At 43.1% G+C, this 21,410-nt stretch overlaps 1 protein-coding gene across 1 annotated transcript in view; it reads right to left on the bottom strand.

Moving 5' to 3' along the window:
* LOC124556154 (solute carrier family 41 member 1-like) overlaps window positions 1–21,410 on the bottom strand; it is a 369,549-nt gene that overhangs the window by 193,928 nt on the left and 154,211 nt on the right. Inside the window, exon 3 of the mRNA XM_047130165.1 lies at window positions 4,586–4,962. Coding sequence (XP_046986121.1) covers window positions 4,586–4,962 — 377 coding nt within the window. The remainder of the gene's footprint in view (window positions 1–4,585; window positions 4,963–21,410) is intronic.

Genomic DNA, 21,410 nt, shown 5'->3' with positions numbered 1-21,410 from the left:
GCTGAAATTTCGGAAAATGACATTTCCTCTTCCACTCTTCGTCACCATCTTACACATTCCTTTGCTGAAAAACAAATCTGCTTCTTGCGGCTCTCTTCTATAAGCTGAAGAATGCGTGAATATTGACGAACGACGTGAAATTCATGACAGCTGTGGTAATTAAGATCGTTGTGTAATTTACATTGTAACATAACGGTACGGTCAAAGTTTCAGGAGACACTTATCACCTCTAAAAAGAGACAATCCAGAAGCGCTTTATGTCCATGTTAGAATGCATTTTATACAGGGTTCTACAGTACCTTATTCGAGGGAAACAATGTACCATTATACCACATGGAGCGGTATAACATCCCGTCGACGACGATGTTATGAGATACAGAGCACAAGCTGGGACTGGAGTAGAACGGGGCAGGAAATTGACTGTTTCCTTGTTAAAGTAATCACCCTTCTACTCCGGCGTTCCTAACCTGCTTACGTTCGCGCTCACAAATTGTAGTTTCCGCCAGTAGCAGCACAGATTTGAACTGCATAACAAGCGCAACAGCTAGTTATTGGTAGGAAATAAAATTTCCGTTAAACATCTTCAACATCGAAGGTGGTAATTATTTCAGCGGAAACATTTATTTAGCTGATGGCGACGGCGTGAATCAACTTAGTTCTGCAGCATTCACTCGGAAGATGACGAAGTACGGCGGGATGCTCTTCGCGATGTGAATAACAAGTAAGATTTGCCCGGCAGCCATCCAGTGTAACTAGGAAAGTCACTTCGTAGTGTAAGTGAACGCTACTAGCAAAGAATTTAGGATGTGTCAGCTGTCTGTCTACAAGTTAAAGTCTATGCTGCATCAGGACTGTCTGTCAAATAATTGATGCTAAGTTCCTGTTTCAGTATACGTAAACTAGAGGCCTATATTTCGCATTTATGAGAAAAAGGCAATATATTATCCATAATGTGGAGACGATGTTTCCTGAGGAAGAAATTTTGCAAGTAATGTGAAGTACATTTGCATAATCTGAGTAATGATGTTTATTAAAATTAAGTACAGAAAATCGTGAAGTGGTGACTAAGCTATTTCCTTTATGTGTAATCAATGTTTAGTCAAAAAGGAGGACACAATTCGAGTATGTGCATGGAGTAAGGTGGCAAGTGGAGTCACATACATCTTCAGTGATTCAGTTTTAAAACTGTGGAAGGCACTGGAGCAGCAGTAGCCGAAGCCATAACCAACCAAAACGTAAGCTCACTTCGCTCTGAAGACTGCAATGAAATAAACTAAATTAACAGATATGGTTCCACTGACAGAGCCCCACAAAGGAAAAAAAAATAGGATTTTACTAGGCAGAAGGAGATTAACGAAATAAAAGCAATAAATCACTTAACGGGAAGCATTAATCTTACTGGGAACAGGATATATTGTAACGTTGTCGTATCTGGCCCCCCGAGTCATTGTATACAAGACATTTGACACCGTTCGCTTAGTTAACGCACACTGACAGGCCAAAATAGACAAACGCAGTTATCTGTAACATGGAACACCGGCAAAATCCAGATGACAACCACAAAGCTACGATTTTGTTACTGCAGTGTTTAGTTCGGTTAGTTTCTAGGTACGCACTGGTCACAGAGAGGATGCAGTCGACGACGACGACGACTACGACGACGGCAACAACAACAACAACAACGGTGCGAAGGCGCATCTGGGAGGAAGTGGCCACGACAGTTGAAAGTGAGCGTTCCTTTTGGGGGACAGAAGCTGTCAGCAAGTGAAAACTTTACAGGTCGCATCAAAACGTATGATCTGTAACAGCAGTCCCAATGCGACCCGTAGAACAGTACCATTCACAATTGCACGAAACTATTTAGTCTTCAGTTCAGCGAATGGGAATCCATACCCACCTCAATATCACCACAACGCACGGCATTATGGGACTGATGATTACCATGTACATTAAATACTGTCAGTTAGTTTGAGCACCGCAGTTACTGTGACCACGCAACGAATAAATCTGATAATCGTGAGTAGATTCAGATGAACAATGTTAAGGCCTAAAATAAAATATATGAATACAGTTCTATCTCCGAACTACCAATATGAGGGAAAGTATTAAGTAATGCGTAATAAAGAGTAACCCTTCATGAAATGCACTCTCAGTAGCAATCAGTAAAGAAATCCTTAGTAAATTCACAAATGAATATCAAATATTAGTATATGCCCTTAACGAGATTTGGTTAGGATAAGGATTTGTGTCAGAGGGCTTGAAGTATTCCCATATGATACGGAACATGGATATGGAAGGAGAGCACTAATGATAGAAATAGTGTTAACAACAATTCCGTCGACCTAAATTCCAAAATATTGACAGTTACGCTAGACAGTATGTCAACATGAAAGACATAATCGTTACACGGGTAAGCCAAGAAAAGAGACGCAGCTAGAGGTAGACTGCAGTGAGTATACGCTTTTCGTAGCTTTAGCTTTTTACTGAAGCTATGCAGAAAGTTGTACAAGGGTCCCTCGGCTTATATTTCTATTTTAGTGGAAAAATGAGAGACGGAAGCTTCACTTTTGCTTGCTCATTACTGCGATAAAATACAGTAAATTAAAACAAATTTATTGCTATTGGTGCTGTTGTTGTTTTCAGTGGAATTTTCATTAAACTTTTCCTTAGTTCCATTTTCTATTAGTGTTTAAAAAAAATACAGTCTGGACGTGTTATGGCGTATTGTATAACGTTGAGTCATTGAAACACGTGCCCAATTGAATACGAATCCATACAGGCAATAAAAACGTAATTTTCTATGTATGTATGTATGTATGTTCCTCATCTCCTCCAAAACCACTGGACCGATATCAACCAAACTTGGTATACATATCACTTAAAGTCTGTAAAGAATCGCTGTGGAGGTAAGAATCACCTGCCTATCAAAGGCGGGGGATGACGGTGAAGAGGAAGTGTAGACCACGACGCGAGAGGACCCAGAATTTATTCATTCAGCATTTGAGTATGAGAGCATTTAGTGACTTGAACGAACCTAAATATAATTTCAAACTTTTACGAAACTTTTTATCGTTGACATCCACCACGAAATTATGAAAGGAAAAAAAGTTTATCGTTTACTACATATTTGCTGTTCACGCAGTAAAACTGCCGTATCAGCCATTACGCTTTAATTTATTAATTCAGACACATTTAATTCACGTATACCACTGAATGCAGCTGCGAATTAATTTGATTTTACGACACATAGTTCAGGAGATAAGACCACGAATATTGAGATGTGCGAAAAACTGCCGCATCATACATGACGTATAAATTCACTACTTCTTTACTACTATGTTCGCAAAAAATTTAGCAGACAGTATCCACATATTGCGCTGAATGTACCTAGGAAATTATGTCATTGTATGAGATGTAGTTCAGGAGTGTAACATCATTAACATTGAGCTCCGTGAAAACGAAACTGCATGGCGATATTCGCTGGAGATACAGGTGAAATATGTGTGCTACATGTTACACATATGTGAAATATATGTGATATGTGCTATTTTGGGCAATGCAACAGATAAAAAAGTCTTACTACACCCCTGGATCGATTTCAACCAAACTTGCCACACATATTACTTACTACCTGGAAAGAAATACTGTGGCGGAGGGAGGCGGGGGGGGGGGGGGGGCGGGTTAAGAACCAGCAACCTCATATTGGAATGGGTTCGATAACATGGAGAGAGAACAGGGGGAGGAAGAGATGGACAAACAGAGAGGGGGAAGGAGGAGGTAGTCACAGATAGGGGGGAGGGGGAGAATATTGACAGAGAAAGGGTGAAGGGGAAAGGGGCAGAGAAAGGAAAGAGGAGAGGATGGACAGAGAGAAGGTGAGGAGGAGACGGATTGAGAGCAGAGAGGACGAGCTGTGCAGAGAGACAGGGGCGAGGAAATGGTGTGAGAGAGAGAGAGAGAGAGAGAGAGAGGAGGAGGAGGAGGAGGAGGATGTTTGGTTTGTGGGGCGCTCAACTGCACTGTTTTCAGTACCCATACAAATTCCCAACCTTTGCTCAGCCCAATCTCGCTACTTTCAGGAATGATGATGAATGAGGACAGCACAAACACCCAATCATCTCGAGGCAAGTGAAATTCCCCGACCAAGCTGGGAGAGGAGGAGATAGCGGGTAGGAGGAGATAGAGAAAACCGAAGGAGATGGACTTAAAGAGAGGAGGAGGAAATATACAAAGGCGGGAATAGCAAATGCACAGTGGAGGAGGAGCAGATGGATAGAAACTGGGGAGGAGCAGATGGACAGAGAAAGAGGGGCGTAGCAGATGGACAAAGGGACAGGAGTAGATGGATAAACAGTGGGGCTGTGAGACGTGGACAGAGTGACGGGAGAGAATGAGAAGGACATAGAGTGGGGCAGGGAAGACGGACAGAGAGAGGGGGAAGGAGGAGATGGGCTAACAGAACTGGAATACACACGCAGGCAACACCGGTTACTCATCTAATTTATTAAATAATGAAAGACAACTCATCACCTGAGTTGCGTTTTGAGGGATTTGCCTAAGCTTAAATCACATGCTTTGTACATACCTGAACTAGATCGAGGTAGAGCCCTGCGCACACCATTCCTGTGCCGGCAATGAGGAAAGCAGGCAGCACCTGTCGTATGATGTCGCAGTAGGTCTCCGGCACGTCTTCACCTGGTGTGTCCTCCGTCATCTGCTCGAGGAAATCTCCGGAATCGTCCCGCGTGGTCGCCTCAGTCTCCACCCGGTCCACCTCCTCCTGCTGAGGTCCGCTTTTGACAACGGATAATTCCTCCCTAATGGCGCAAGCATTGGTGTCGAAGTCTGCCCCGTTGGTGGCATCGATGTACGGGACATCGTCATCGTCGCCAGCCGCTTCGAGAGCTTCAAGGAATTCCAATTCATGCTCCTCACACGGTCCCGCAATACCACCTTCCTCCTCTGCAAGAAAACACAGTACCAGCACTATAGACCATCGCCTTAACGTTAGAAGTGAAGCCTGTTGGCACATTAAATTATTTTACGTTCATTTAAATTTACTAACTTAACACTTATGCAACCATGAAGATTTTCATTTGCCTGTACATAAATGAAAGATATCAGTATATGCACATATGTGTGAGAGAGTCAGCGACCGAATGTGATGAAAACTAATTATTTCTCTCTACGTTCGGAATATAAATTTTTCCATTTCAGTGACCTCTGTGACGATAGAGGCAACGGAATTACTTACGCAGACGGAAAGCTGCATAGTTTGGAAGAAAATCATGTGACATTTCTGGAAAGACATTTTCGCATCTTTGACGTGGAAAGCGATTACTATTGTAATCTAAATATGAAAGCAGGTTGCGCAAAAGAAAATTCACGCATCTAGGTCGTTCATATATTGAAATTTTTATAAATAGAGTAAATGTAGCGTAAAACCTACAATCATTGAATGTGCTGTTGTGAAATGAATAATTCAAACCGTAATGGTTCTTGGTGCACACAAGAAAGCAAGCACACCAGACTGTAACACTAATACCCTGTAATACCGCTTTCAGCCATGACAATGCCTTCAGTTCGCCGAGGGAGGGAGACGACCACTTTCTTCAGGTATGCGATAGACAGCTGATATCACTCACTGATTATTACATCTCGCAGAGCTTCCAAATGTCGGGAACGGTGATTGCTACGTTTCATCCGCTATTACGTATGGTTAGAGAAATTTTCTATAGGATTAAGATGGAGTAATTCAGCGGACTAGTCGAGTGCGCGAGGTGTGCCTGATTGCCAGCCAGGAACGTTTGCGTGCAGCCCCGTGATCGCGGCTGTTATCGTCTTGGAAGACGGGAGTGTACACAGGGTACTCATCATAAACATGGATAAGAAAGGGCAACGCTTGATCACCGAAACTGTTGAAATAAATATCCCGCTTAATCAGTAGGGCTAATTCATGGCACGCAAAACATCCCTAAAACATATCAAAACGACCTCGGACTGAATTACACCATTTACGTACGCGTGTTAAACGCCTCATAGAACTGTCAGTGTACTCGATTTCTTGCATTACTTGAAAAGAGGCAAAACTGCGCCTCGAAGGACCACTCCCGACGCGTCCAGTCAGTTCCTTTTGTACGGGACTCCGAATGTCCATTGCATGCAGTTTCTTTCGCAACCTTTCCTCGGAAACTGATTGAGATAGACCTGCATTCACGAACGACTACATTTTCTGTCGTGTATAAGACCGACTGTCAGTGACACTTGTATGCTGTCCTGCCAGTTTGCATCTTTCTTACAACCACTGCTCTTACGCCGTGTTACGTGACTAAGAGTGGTACACTATTCGTTTTAAACAGTCCTCATTGATACACGATCTTCATGCAGTGTAAAGTCATGTGCATGTCCAAACGCGATAACCCTTGCTGACATTCTGTCGCGTCTCCATACCGACTCGCTTTACTCCGCTGATTCCACGCTACTGATTGGGACATAAATACCATTAAATGTCATGACTTAGATCTGCAGTAGAGTCATATGACCGCCTGTTACCAGTTCCACACCACCTCCATCACTCTAAAGCTTCAGTGGTGGCTCATATTTTGTCTGGTGAATTTACAAAAATTTTAAGTCAAAAATCTGAAAAAGCTAACCAGCATTTTTAACTAGATGTGTTAAATATTAACAGGCAAATGCTTCCACTGATAGGACGGCTGTAGGTCACTTCTAATGACGGATGCCAGGAAACACGTCGGCTTAAGTTATCCTCGGTGGAAGCAGGATAGTACCGTAGGCGCCACTTTCAAACCATGCATCCTAGCAGGAAGCAACGAGAGCATATCGCGTTTGGTCTTTAGAGCTGGTAAACCTTCGATAAATATCAACAAAGAGGCTCGTTATAGATCAAGTATATGGTACGATCGAACTCTTTTTGTTCTTTCGGCAGCGATATTAAACAGATTTACATTTACACACGTTGTTTAACTTAATAATTTTCTTAGCTTATCAGGAAAATACATTCATATCTGCTTTCAATAGGAAATAGAGTTGCATTCTTTTTCATTTACAGCAACATGTTCTACGGTTGTAGGTTTTAATTCATTAATAAAATATTTAAAACCTGTTCCTCCTGGATTCATGATCCTACGTCCTATATTTACAATTGTATTAATGTAATAAAAACTGATTATTTCAAGGCTATGTGAATATTGTTTTAGAAATGCGTACATGGTTTCCTTCCCCATCGTGCTAAGAGTAACGTTCAAAAATAACGTAGTGGCCTCCCTCCCTGCAAGTCTTACAGTGTTGAAGGCTGTGGAGATTCTTTTCAACTTCGACGAGCTACTTTTTAGCTCCTAACAAGTATTTTAAGACGTCTCGAAAGAGCACTTTTAATTTTCTCGGTACCCGCATTAGATTTTTCTGTCTACACATCTGAATGTAGTCATAGGAGGCTGAAACCACCATTATTTATATTGAAACTGCAGGTGGTAGTAAACTTGTTTTCAAATGAATTAATGTAGCTTTAGAATAATATTCAGGAACCGCATCTCATACTTTACAGTACAATACAACCCGTCAGAAACCCTCATGCCCTTCAGTAATTATGTTCTGGATCGTTATCGACTGTCATTAGTGGTCAGTATTTCCCCGACGGAACTGTTCGAGTCCGATTTGCAGACTAATTCAGTCAAGATGGTAGTCACTGATTCTTTATTATCAAAGTTCTGAACAGGATTTGCAGATAATGTTACAATACTACAGTACTTCTCAGGGATGGATGGCGTATCAGAAGCAGTTAACATAAATATAGCTTCATACTTCTGGGTTAAAATTTGTGTTGTTTGACGACAAAATGCACACTCAAAAGTTGTAATCTATTAAAAATCGTACAGGGGTTGAACAAAAATATGGAAACTCCACGAGCAATGCATCCTTGAACATAAATGCTGATGCTACCCATGCTTGCAGGTTGTGCTGTTGTATTCGACCACGAACGGCAACTTCCAACATACTTGATACGTTGCAAGTGTCAGAAGTGCTCAAAACAGTGTTCTGAGTAGTTGGGAGTGCATTATGTCACAGCTAAGTGAATCCGAACGTGGGTACACGTGTGGTTGGTGCATCTCTGACCAAGGAAGCCGAAATGTTTGGTACCTCAAGAGGCGACGTATCGAAGATTTATACTGCATACAACGGTAAACATCATCCACTAAAACACAACGCGGACGAAAGTTGTGTTCAGTGATCGTGACGGACGGTCACTGAAGAGGATTGTGGCGAAAAACAAGAGGACGGCAGCTGCAAAATTTACTGCGGAACTGAATTTCGCATTCGCGAACTCTGTCAGCACAAATACGACACGAAGGGAGCTCCATAAGCTGGGACTTGTAGGGCGAGCTGGAATTCCAAAACCACTCATCAGTGATGCAATTGCCCCTAACAGGAAAACATGGTGCCGAAGCTATAAAACCTAGACTATGGAGCAAGGAAATAAAGTAATTTGGTCCCATGAGTCCTGTTCCACACTGTTTCCAATTTCTGCCCGAGTTTACATTCAGGAGTCAAACATGGTGGGGGTTGAGTGATGATTTGTGCACCCATATCGAGGTATTCCACGGGCCCCATGGTTACTCCTCAAGGTCGAATTACTGCCAAGGATTATGTGACCATTTTGGGTGATGTCTGTTCCCCAGTGGTGATACTGTGTTCCAAGACAACAGCGCCCTTCTTCACGCGGCTCGCATCGTCCAGGACATGTTTTGTGAACACAAGGACGACTTGTTGCATTTCCCCTGGCCGCCAAAGTCACCAGTCGTCTTAGTGGTATACTTTGGTGAGAAGGATGCGTGATCGCTGTCCACCTCCATCATCCCTATCTGAACTTGCCACTATTTTGCATGAGGGATGGTATAAGGTACCCTCGAAAACTGTACAGGACCTGTGTATATCCATTTCGAGACGACTGAAAGCTGTTTTAAATACGGTTTCCCTACGCCGTATTAGGCAGCGAAATGTGTTGTTCTTTTCGTGTCAGCATATTTCTGATCACCCCTTGTATGTCTTGCGGCTTAACTTTTATTTCAAACTTTTGTTTTTATTTGGAACTCTTTCTCATTGCTGCAATAAAAGTGTTTACAGTTTCTTATCATGCACATTCAACGGAGCTGAAGTCAGTAACAGTCGCTGTCTCTATCGGATAAAGTATAATATAGCTGATATCCTTCCGCACTACAAAGGAATTTGCTGAAAATCTACAACAAATGGAAATTAAAAAAAGTGTCTCTATAAAAATTGTCTATAGCACAAGAATGGGTAATCTAAATCAGCCATCTGCCGCTGCATTTGACAGAAAGTAAATGTTACACAAATAAGTAGAAAGAAATCAGAAATGAAAAGTTGCACATAAAAATGTTTATAGCTCAATAACACCAATAGAACAACAAACAGACATTGCAACACACAGATACGAGGGAACGTATATGGAACACTTGGTCGAAATACTAGAAATGCTTGTAGCGCAACCTGGAAAACAGAAATAAAGAGAACAGAAACGTAACATACACACTGGTTAAAAGTAGGAAAGTAATCGTAGACGGTGGTGTTAACGTAACTAGCGGAAGTGACATTTAGAGAGAAATAGGCGACAAGAAACGCGGAGGCTGTGTTCTGAGGGTAATGAGTTGTTTACATCACGGACAAAGCCTTCCAGACTGACAAAATCACCATGCGAATCATTAAAGTTCCTCGTGCGTCACACTTGCCACGTCAAACTGGCGCATGACGTCACACGAACAGCCCTCAATCCATGAATTATCCTGGTAGAGCAAACGTTAATGCAATTGGTAGGAACGCGTAGAAGTATCTCCAAGATATTTTAGGGTCCTCACGAAGGCAGAAACGAACTGTCTCATAGCTACAGTAAATCGTGACCCGGGTGGATCTTATCATAATCACCATGCTGCATTCTAGAGTGAGTTAGTACCCTATTACGCGACTTATCTGGTATCTTGTCCGTTTGAAACTTGAGAAAAAAAACCGCAGCAAGAATAAAATTATACGCAAACACAGATTATACACATACTGTACACAAAAAGTAGCGATTCAGTGCAAAATTAATAGTCGAAAATGGACACATAGCAATCTGGTGGCTTGTCCGTTTGAAACTCGAGAGAAAACTTCGTTAGTGAAAATAAAGTTGTATGCAAACATAGATTACACATATACAGTACACACAAAGTAACAATTTAATGCAAAATTAAGAGTAAAAAATGGACACATAGCAAGATCTCAGCAACTGCATGACTCAGGGTACATGAACTAACATGCAGCCACTGACAGGCATTACGTGCGGAGAACAGACGAGCAGGCCTCGGTTCATCTTCGTTACATACCCCATTTGTGAATTAAAACTGCCACGGTAGAGGAGTTGTAGGAAACGTCGCTGTCCGACATCCTTGCTGGGATCGGCAATCGCTGGGGAGTTCTCTTTTGCTAAGAACAGCCAATAAATACAGAAATACTACTGAAAATGTAAGTGAAGTGAGAAACATTCATGTCCATAAGTTAAGGCATCTCCGAGATCTATGAAAAAGAAAACATTGTATCATTGTGACATTGTGCGGACTAAACAGTGATGAAGCAATACGGAAACACGTGACTTAATTGAAATGGCATTACGAGACAGTTTAGTCTTCCAACAACAGTCTGTGTTGGCAGATACTTGTACTGACTATAGTGGCCATGACTGTGCTTTGTGTGCCTTTAGTAACCATTAATAGAGTCGTTGGGAAGCAAGATGGCAGAGCAATCACTGGTGTATGACGTTAAATGTCACCGGATATTTGGCAGATTAAAGGCCAGTCACAGTACGTGAGAGGTGGGTGGTGGGGCGAATATGGAATGACGTATGGCTAAGAGGACATTCCAGGACGGAGAAAGTATTGAACGGTGGTCGGCCTCAAAGCGAGTCTGCTTGTCTTAAGTGTTCGAGGGCGGCTAAACGTGACTCACAATTAACCGCAAGCTTCACAAACATAGAGGATCAAGCGTTTTGTGCAAGCATACACAAAACCCTTTCTCCTTCACACAGTTCAAAGATAATTTTACATGCATCAGTTTTGTGCATCGAATATGTCGAACTCAAACAAAGACGGTACGCTTGAGAGCTTTAACAATAAAAGCGGGGAAGCAAACGTGATATGAGATGAGCGGAATAAAAAAGGTAGTCATACGATACCGTATTGACTGAGTGGAAGATACACTCCTAAGATTAGTTTAATTATCTTAAAATGAACGAAGAAAAGAGATAGAATTTTTGTCTCTAGTAAGCGCTTCGATTGAAAAGTAAGAAGCTACCATGAAAGCAAACAATGCAGCCCCAGAAACTATAGTTAAAATCCTATGATTTTTCTCGTTCTCTCCTTCAGTTGTTACTCAAGAAATTTATCTTTTTAATAACGACATTTGTTAGCTGCAGCAGGGTCAATTGCTATTTGTACGTTCTGTTAAAACAGATAACATTCAACATAACTCTTCACCCTATCGTGATAAGCTTTCGATGTAATGCTCCAAAGCAATACTGGTTTTAAGTGCTCAAATAAGCTTATACTTCTCCAGCAACTGGTTTACTTCAGATCGTACAATACGATGACACACAGAGACTGTCACACAGGTGTCGTTTATTGTATGCGCCGACATACAGTTGGTTCTCATGTTCAAGAGTACATTAAGTTCACTCTTTCACAAGGTTGTATGGCTGAAAATCGATGAGACACTACGTTGGGATGATGTCCTACATGGTGAGTGAGCCTTTTTCGCGGTGCGTAGGGTGCTGGATTCCACCTAATGGACGCTAACAACTGCAGATCGCACTGTGGTGTTGTGGCGGGCAAATATTTGGAACCTGTGGGCATCACGTATCTTGCATTGCCAGATTGCTTCCCGAAGTTAAACCCAGTTTAATATGAATGGGATGCTCTAGTCCAAGCGATTGAGGCCCAAATAACGCCAATACAGGGCATTGCTGACCGCGAGAGTGCATCCATAATATAGGGGATGGGTTATAACAAGCTTGAACATCCATCCCGAATTCTTACGCGAAAGTATTACATCCTGCTTTTACGTTTTATATGCAACTGATTGAATGGCGCAATACGCAATTAATGCCGCCCAAGATCCATGAGCAATTTTCCAGTAGGTCCATGCTGTGTATCGGTTGTAGTGTCACGTGTTACAGTGGTGCCAGAGCACTGTTTAGTACACACTTTATTTGCGTGCCTAGTTTTTTTATGAAGACATGAAGTGTCCTTAAGGTGTAGACATAAGTGTAATAATATAGCTGCAGGACTAATCATGTCATAATAAATATCTCACGAAAACAATATTTCACAATGACATATATGTACAGCAAGTCGTCCAAAAAAAGTAGTTCTCACAATAAATATCATCTCTGACAGAAGCTTTATGTCACAGGATGTTACCTGAAACATCTTACAAGAAAGTTCCTTAGCGGTTTGAGAATTTAGATAGTATAATGAAAAATATTTGTGAAGTTATTGCAAAGTCAGCGAATCCAAAATAATAGCCTTAGGAGGCAACATCATCTTTAAAAAGGGATACTTACTGTTAATTAAACCTCTGCCCTTTATCTCCTAAGTCAGTTTTTGTTTTGTTTTGAATTACCCAAACACAAGTAACATCTGAGCTTACCCACACCTAGCAGGCTAGACATCATTAGTCTTACTGTAATGACATAGCGTCTGGTGTCCCTACTAAAGGAGTGACCATTATGAAAAGAGGTTAACTATTTCAAATACAATTCGGCGAAATGTAAATTATCGGACTTCATATCCACTGAAATTACCAGTACAAAAGCAGTTAACTGCAACAAATACGCATTCCAGCAAATACAACAAGGCATGTTATCGTAAACAGCTGGAGACTAATTTAAAACAGAAATTTGTTTTTTCCTATAACATGTTCCGACAGTAGAATTTTAAAAATGTGTGTGAAATCTTATGGGACTTAACTGCTAAGGTCATCAGTCCCTAAGCTTACACACTACTTAACCTAAATAATCCTAAGGACAAACACACACACCCATGCCCGAGGGAGGACTCGAACCTCCGCCAGGACCAGCCGCACAGTCCATGACTGCAGCGCCTGAGACCGCTCGGCTAATCCCGCACGGCGTAGAGTTGTAATTTAAATTTTACTGGTTACTTTAAGGAAAGGTAAGTATTTACTTTCCCATACAGTAACAACTAGCAAACAGATAGCAGCCTGCCTCATCTATTATGGACGAATTCAGAAACAACAGTGCAGGCTAGGGAACAGCAGAATGGATTTCGACTGGGACGATCGTTCATAGACGGTATACTTACTGCTCTGAATATCTTGGAGAAACAAGCAGTTTAAGATGTTGAGGGTTCCTGAGGACCTTTAGCACAGTACAGCACAGTATACTATGGTGCACCATGCTAAGTGCATATAACTCAAACGGCTATACAATAATTTTGTGTACCTTTACTAGAAGGATCAAATTAAGGAACTTACTTCCCCAGCCATTCTCAGTCTAAAAAGAACTGTGAGAAAACTTTCGTATGGCGTCTAACAAATAAAAAGAATATTATGAAAACGATACACTTGATGAAAATTGAGAGTTTAAATATCATGTAACAGGAATACTTGATGAAGGTACAATTTTATGCATCATTTTCAGCGCAGGCGATCCGATTACTACAGATCGGGGTATGGATTACCTAAGCTACATGCTGCGAAAATTAGAGAAAGCATACGAAGATCGAGGATTCTAGATTAATATGAAAAACCTGACACCATTCAGTAAAGAAAAGTACGTTCAACTGACAAAAATCAAAGACGTGACGCTTTCAAGTACTCCAGAATAATAGAAGCGCATCTCACATCAGTATCAAAGTAGAAGACTACAGACGATTTCAATCGTCTGAAATAACACTATAACAAAAAAACTCAAGACATAATCCATAAAATTTTCTTGAAACTGTTCACGTATGGTAGAGAGTCACAGGAACTGAATAAGACACAGAGAAAGAGATGTGTACAGATGGAAATGAACTTTCAGAGAAAAGTCTGAGACAGTTGAGGACCCGGTGAAAAACGGTTCCATAAAATAAATTACGGTAGTGAATTAACAGTCGCAGTATGGTGATAGAAATACCTGTTCTGCATATTTCGTACGACGTTTCTGATGTTTCACTTACAATGGCAGGAGATAAGGTTAGAGCAACGTGTTCGGTTGAAAAATGTTCAAATGTGTGTGAAATCTTATGGAACTTAACTGCTAAGGTCATCAGTCCCTAAGCTTACACACTACTTAACCTAAATTATCCTAAGGACAAACACACACACCCATGCCCGAGGGAGGACTCGAACCTCAGCCGGGACAAGCCGCACAGTCCATGACTGCAGCGCCTGAGACTGCTCGGCTAATCCCGCGCGGCGCAATGTGTTCGGTTCTTGCTATTTCTGCAACGATAAAATACGCAGAAACCCGCTCGGTATGTACTTTACGGAGGATGTTAAATAGGATCAGTAGTGGAGAACTTCATATACAAAGGTTTGTACACTTGTAAGGCCTAGGAAGCCTATTTATAGAACCCTGTAGGGTAAAGATGTTACGTATTACTTATTACAATTAAGTGAATGTGCATTGTTATTAAGTAGCAAATTAAGGCAGTAAGCAAGTAATTCATCAGTGACGGTGGAGTGCAGAAATCAGGCAAGTATGGAAGGCGTAGTCATCAAACTTGACAGTAAAAATGTGAAAGCTATTACAGTTAAAGTGACCGAAGGAAACATTTCAATTTCCGATTTATCACTGTGTGTGAGAGGAGGGTAGTGGTTGGTCAATACAAACTAATTGAAACGTTTGGAGTGTAATAGTGCTCCGTGAATGCAGTCCAATTCAATTAGAGAAGGAGTCTAGCTAATATAATTGTCAATAAATAAACTTGGCACACGCATGACCCAGTGACCAGTCGGCGTATGTGCACAGTTCATTATTTTCCGGGAGGGAGGTTCGAATCTTGTAGTGGGCATGAGTTTCGTTCAGCTGTGACCAGAGCTGGATGTACGCAGGTAGCTACTAGGTGTGACCCACTGACAACCACTCAACCTGAAACCAAATCACTGAGTGGCATCTGAGCAGTAGTGAAGTGTCTCTCATGAAAGCTTGCGTTGAAGTCTCCATATAAAGTCTCACACTAGACTGATGACTCCCACAGTGTACTGCAAAGTTTTCCTTGCATATGTCCATACATCCGATTGGCTACCTCTGATTCTTCTTTGCACGTTTCCAATGATTTGCCAGCAAATTTAGTAACTGTTGTATAACGCCTTCTCCTTCCACTCTATAAACACACATTCGCCAAGAAAGTTTTTCTGTGAAACTATTACACTCATGGAAATGGAAAAAAGAACACATTGACACCGGTGTGTCAGACCCACCATACTTGCTCCGGACACTGCGAGAGGGCTGTACAAGCAATGATCACACGCACGGCACAGCGGACACACCAGGAACCGCGGTGTTGGCCGTCGAATGGCGCTAGCTGCGCAGCATTTGTGCACCGCCGCCGTCAGTGTCAGCCAGTTTGCCGTGCCATGCGGAGCTCCATCGCAGTCTTTAACACTGGTAGCATGCCGCGACAGCGTGGACGTGAACCGTATGTGCAGTTGACGGACTTTGAGCGAGGGCGTATAGTGGGCATGCGGGAGGCTGGGTGGACGTTCCGCCGAATTGCTCAACACGTGGGGCGTGAGGTCTCCACAGTACATCGATGTTGTCGCCAGTGGTTGGCGGAAGGTGCACGTGCCCGTCGACCTGGGACCGGACCGCAGCGACGCACGGATGCACGCCAAGACCGTAGGATCCTACGCAGTGCTGTAGGGGACCGCACCGCCACTTCCCAGCAAATTAGGGACACTGTTGCTCCTGGGGTATCGGCGAGGACCATTCGCAACCGTCTCCATGAAGCTGGGCTACGGTCCCGCACACCGTTAGGCCGTCTTCCGCTCATGCCCCAACATCGTGCAGCCCGCCTCCAGTGGTGTCGCGACAGGCGTGAATGGAGGGACGAATGGAGACGTGTCGTCTTCAGCGATGAGAGTCGCTTCTGCCTTGGTGCCAATGATGGTCGTATGCGTGTTTGGCGCCGTGCAGGTGAGCGCCACAATCAGGACTGCATACGACCGAGGCACACAGGGCCAACACCCGGCATCATGGTGTGGGGAGCGATCTCCTACACTGGCCGTACACCACTGGTGATCGTCGAGGGGACACTGAATAGTGCGCGGTACATCCAAACCGTCATCGAAGCCATCGTTCTACCATTCCTAGACCGGCAAGGGAACTTGCTGTTCCAACAGGACAATGCACGTCCGCATGTATCCCGTGCCACCCAACGTGCTCTAGAAGGTGTAAGTCAACTACCCTGGCCAGCAAGATCTCCGGATCTGTCCCCCATTGAGCATGTTTGGGACTGGATGAAGCGTCGTCTCACGCGGTCTGCACGTCCAGCACGAACGCTGATCCAACTGAGGCGCCAGATGGAAATGGCATGGCAAGCCGTTCCACAGGACTACATCCAGCATCTCTACGATCGTCTCCATGGGAGAATAGCAGCCTGCATTGCTGCGAAAGGTGGATATACACTGTACTAGTGCCGACATTGTGCATGCTCTGTTGCCTGTGTCTATGTGCCTGTGGTTCTGTCAGTGTGATCATGTGATGTATCTGACCCCAGGAATGTGTCAATAAAGTTTCCCCTTCCTGGGACAATGAATTCACAGTGTTCTTATTTCAATTTCCAGGAGTGTATTTCACTACATTTTCTCTAATACTCGAAAGCTCCATACCGGGTGTACGTGTTCATTTATCGGCTCTGTCTTTGAAAAGCATGTTTATTCTTCAAATTACTTGCATACTTATTGCTGGCAAAAACATGAAGTGGGTATATAACCCAGCCGTCCGGTAAGACATTGGCGCTTGGTGATGGTGCTGTAGCGGCTTTCATGGTCTGCCTTCAGACAGAGGTTCCAAGCAACTATCATTCCTTCCGTCCAACAGCGTCAGACTTCTCATCTGTCTCATTAAATAACTCCTGGTTGCTGCCACCCCCCCCCTCCCCTGTGACGGTGGTCAATTCCTGACTTAAGTAATTGATAATACCAAACATTATTTGCATTTAAGACACCGTGATCCGGAAAAAAAACCTATGTTGTCTTGGGTCCATACACCTTACTGTTATTTAGTAATTGTATTCATTGTTTTTCTCAAAGTGATCAATGGATACGTAAATCCAAGTGATGATCAGCACCTACATCTGCGTACGTACCACACGGGCCACCGTATGATGCAAAGCGGAAGGTATCTTGTACCACTCCTAGTCATTTTCTTTCCTCTTCCACTTACAAACAGGGTGAGGGAAAAACGACTGTCTATACGTGTCCGTACGAACCGTAATTTCCGTTATCTTAGTAGTTCTTAGATTAAGTGTGGAGAGATCGGTCGCGAAATGGAAACCACAGTGAAAATCAAAAATCTTTTACTAGCACGAGTTAGCTACACCTTCCAACTACTACTCTACATAGCTGCAGCTCCGACTTCGACGTTTGTCGTAGAGTTGTCCAACTTTCCAAGACACTTGTCATAGGCCGCAGCCGACTGTGTTTTCGCCAATTCTCTACGCTCAAACGGTTCAAATGGCTCTAAGCACTATGGGACTTAACATCTATGGTCATCAGTCCCCTAGAACTTAGAACTACTTAAACCTAACTAACCTAAGGTCATCACACAACACCCAGTCATCACGAGGCAGAGAAAAATCCCTGACCCCGCCGGGAATCGAACCCGGGATCCCGGGAGCGGGAAGCGAGAACGCTACCGCACTACCACGAGCTGCGGACAATTCTCTACGCTGGTCTGCAGCTAATTGCCTGTAGCAAAATGTTGTTTTCATAGCCAGTGGTTCATGTGAGCAGAGATGAAACTCTGAAGGAGCCAATTACGGGGTGTATTGTGGATGATCAAAGACTTCCCATCAAAAACACTGCAGGAGCATCTTCACTGCCCCTGCAGAGTGCGGCCGATTTGCCCCTGCAGATTGCGGCTGATAATTGTCATGAAGAAGGAAACGCATGACAGTTATGTTATGTGGGCTGTGCAACGTCAGGCGAAATCCCTCACCAGGCCCTCATACTTGGAAGGAGACACTATTTGCTAGGAATTTTTACGTGTATACTGTGCCCTCAGAACTGGAAAGAGCGAGGTGACGCGATCGACGGATATGCTAGAGACACTAGGGACACAACATATCTGTGCAAAGCTTCATAGAATTTTCGCTGTGATTCCCATTTCGCGGACCTTACTATCTGAATAGCCTCCATACGTTGGCGGCACTAGAATCTTTCTGCAGTGAGCTTCAAATGCCGGTTATCTAAATTTTCTCACCAGTGTTTCACGAAAAGAACATCGTCTTCCCGGAAGGGATTCCCATTTGACCACACTCGTCTGCTGATTGAACCTACCGGTAACGAATCTAGCGGCTTGCCTCTGAATTGCTGGGATGTCTTCATTTCATCCAACCTGGTGGTAATCCAAAACACTCGAGCAGTACTCAGTAATCATTCGTATGGGTGTTGTATGTTGGGTCAACTTTATAGATGAGCTACACTTTCCTAAAATTCCCTCAATAAAGTGAAACTGAACATTCGCCGACCCTACTGACGCCCTTGCGTACTTGTTCCATTTCAAATCACTTTGCAACGTTACGCCTAGATATTTAATCCACTTGACTATATCAAGCAGTGCACTACCAGTCCTGTATTCAAACAATATGGCACTCTTTTTCCTGCTTATCTGTATTAACTTACATTTTTCTACATTTAGAGCAAGCTGCCATTCATCACGTCAACTAGAAATTTTGTCTAAGTCAACTTTTTTCTTCTTATTGTCATTAAACGACGACACTGTTCCGTACAGTACAGCGTCATGAGCAAACAGCCGCAGACTGCAGCTTGCCCTCTCCGTCAGACCCTAACCTTGGGCATTATTCCTTTTATGCTTCTACAACTATAAAACAAAATTACACATTGCTAAAAAACAGTAGTCAGTTTCGCGAAAACCAGTAATTGTATTCCATTGAGAAACAGAAGTCTGAAATTTGGCTCAAAGGTGGCTACAACCTTTCTCTGTAACAGTGCAAATGCATTGCGCCCTGTGACGTCACCATCGGGCTTCGCGACGCCTCAAGTAGCAAGTTGTTTAATCACGCGGAAAAGAAGGGGACAACTCAGAGGTTCGTGTGAGGTGTAATGATGTCGCACTGGCACCAGTTTCACCACAATTACGTCTAACGCCACCGTTGAAGTGTCACAGGATTGGAAGGTCTTCGCACCTCCTCTCACGTACATTTCACCCCTTCTTTTGACGCCACTGCTATGGAGGTCACAAACGAGACACCCAGGGTTGAAATAACGCGGTTTTCTTATGAGAGGCGAGGGGAACATTTCAGAAACACCAACGCCGCTCAGAATCGACACAAAGAGTTCTCAGGAAATGGCATAAAAGGGGCGTCAATGAAACCACCCCTTCCCTTGGGGCGTTGATGCCCACCCATTTCGCGGTCGATTACGACAGATCGCAGTGCGATGAGTAACAATGAGATGTTCTTGACAACGTTCGACACTGCTTACATCCACCAGAGGATTCAACCCCACTCTGAGGACATCGTAGCACTGCAACCCATTGAACTTGACCTAACACCTTTGGGGTGTAATGCTAACACATTTTTATGCTCTTGTATTCAGGGTGGAATCACTAGGGACCTTGAAAACCATTCGATGAAATTTGAACGTGATCAGAAGCAGAAAAGGCTGTTTATCCTTTTTCTGCCCTCTGGGTGATCATGGAGGGGTGAAATGTTGACATTTGCGTGAATAAGACGTCAAAGGGTTTCACTAAGACCTCGCCAGGCCGGCAGCGTTCTCTGTGCCATCCACACGCCTTTGCTGAGCACGTTAAAAATGTACCTGTCACAGACTAAGCCACGCATTTAGCTGAGTGGTGCCTCACTGCTGCTCTAACTTCTGAAGACAGGCAATGCCACCTAAGGGGTGTCGGAAGGATTGCCTTCCTTCAGGCGCTAGAGAAACCGTGAGGCACTGCACAGCTAAATGTGTGGCTTAGTCTCGGACAGGTATTTTTTCGATGTGCTCAACAAAGGTGAATCGATGGCACAAAGAGCATTGCCGACCTGGGGAGGTCTTAGAGGGACACTTTGCCGTTTCATTCACTCACATGTCAATATTGCACCTCTCTATGATCACACCATAGGAGGGCGCAAAGCAGGAGGGCTGACAGAGCATAAACACACTTTTCTGCTTCGGATCACATTCAGATTTCATTGAATGGTTTTGAATGGTTCCTAGTGATTCCACCCTCTATACAAGAGCAAAACAAATGTGTTAGCACTACACTCCAAATGGATCAGGTCAAGTTCAATGGGTTGCAGCGCTACGATGTCCTTAGAGTACTGTTGACTCATCTGGTGGATATAAGCAGTGTTGAACGTTGTCACGAACGGCCTCCCATACGAAAATTGCGTGATTTCCACCCTGGGTGTCGCGATTGTAATCTCCACTGGAGAGGCATAAAAAAAAAGAGGTAAAATGTTGGTAAGAGAAGGTGTGATGAACTTCAATATGTTTCACGTCCATGTTGGCGTTGAGCATAGTGGGATGAAAACTGGTGCCAATGCAACATCATTAAGGCATCTTGCGACTCACACGAACTTCTGAGCAAAGTGATATTTCGCAGTGGGAGACAATTACAGGGTTTCACAAAAGTGACAACTATTCTTTGTGTAGTGTACTTGTCAAAGCATAACTATGAAAATATGTAATAGGGCAACCAACTGTGAGCCTAGAATTTTCTAATAGTTACCTTCAAGACGTTTGAAAAGAGTTGTAAAATAATACGAAGTATGATAGCAATATATCTCAGATTTCCATTATTCCAAATCGTCATACAATTATTCGCAGTCGGTAGATGTTTTTAAATCCTTACATAAACGAAATGAGAAGAAAGACAACAATGCGTAGAAAATCAAGTACATTAAGTAATTGTCCATTTTAGTTGGAATGAACAAGTAAATCTGTAGCTACAGTTCTTTCACTGCATGCAGTGTATGAAAAGGTCTGTTTTCACTTATAATCTACTTCAGGGTACATAGCTCGTATTCACTGCTAATCGGTCCATATTCACTGTAGTGAAGATTTGCACTTTTGATTATTCGCAATAGAACTTTGCCCTCAGAATTCTCTGGCACTATCAACCCGCAGAATGAGTCATGTGTCACTTTCATACA

Source organism: Schistocerca americana, chromosome X, assembly GCF_021461395.2.
Source record: "Schistocerca americana isolate TAMUIC-IGC-003095 chromosome X, iqSchAmer2.1, whole genome shotgun sequence".
Classification (NCBI taxonomy): domain Eukaryota; kingdom Metazoa; phylum Arthropoda; class Insecta; order Orthoptera; family Acrididae; genus Schistocerca; species Schistocerca americana.
The sequence above is the reverse complement of the archived record's forward strand: the minus strand, read 5'-3'. Positions and strand labels throughout refer to the sequence as shown.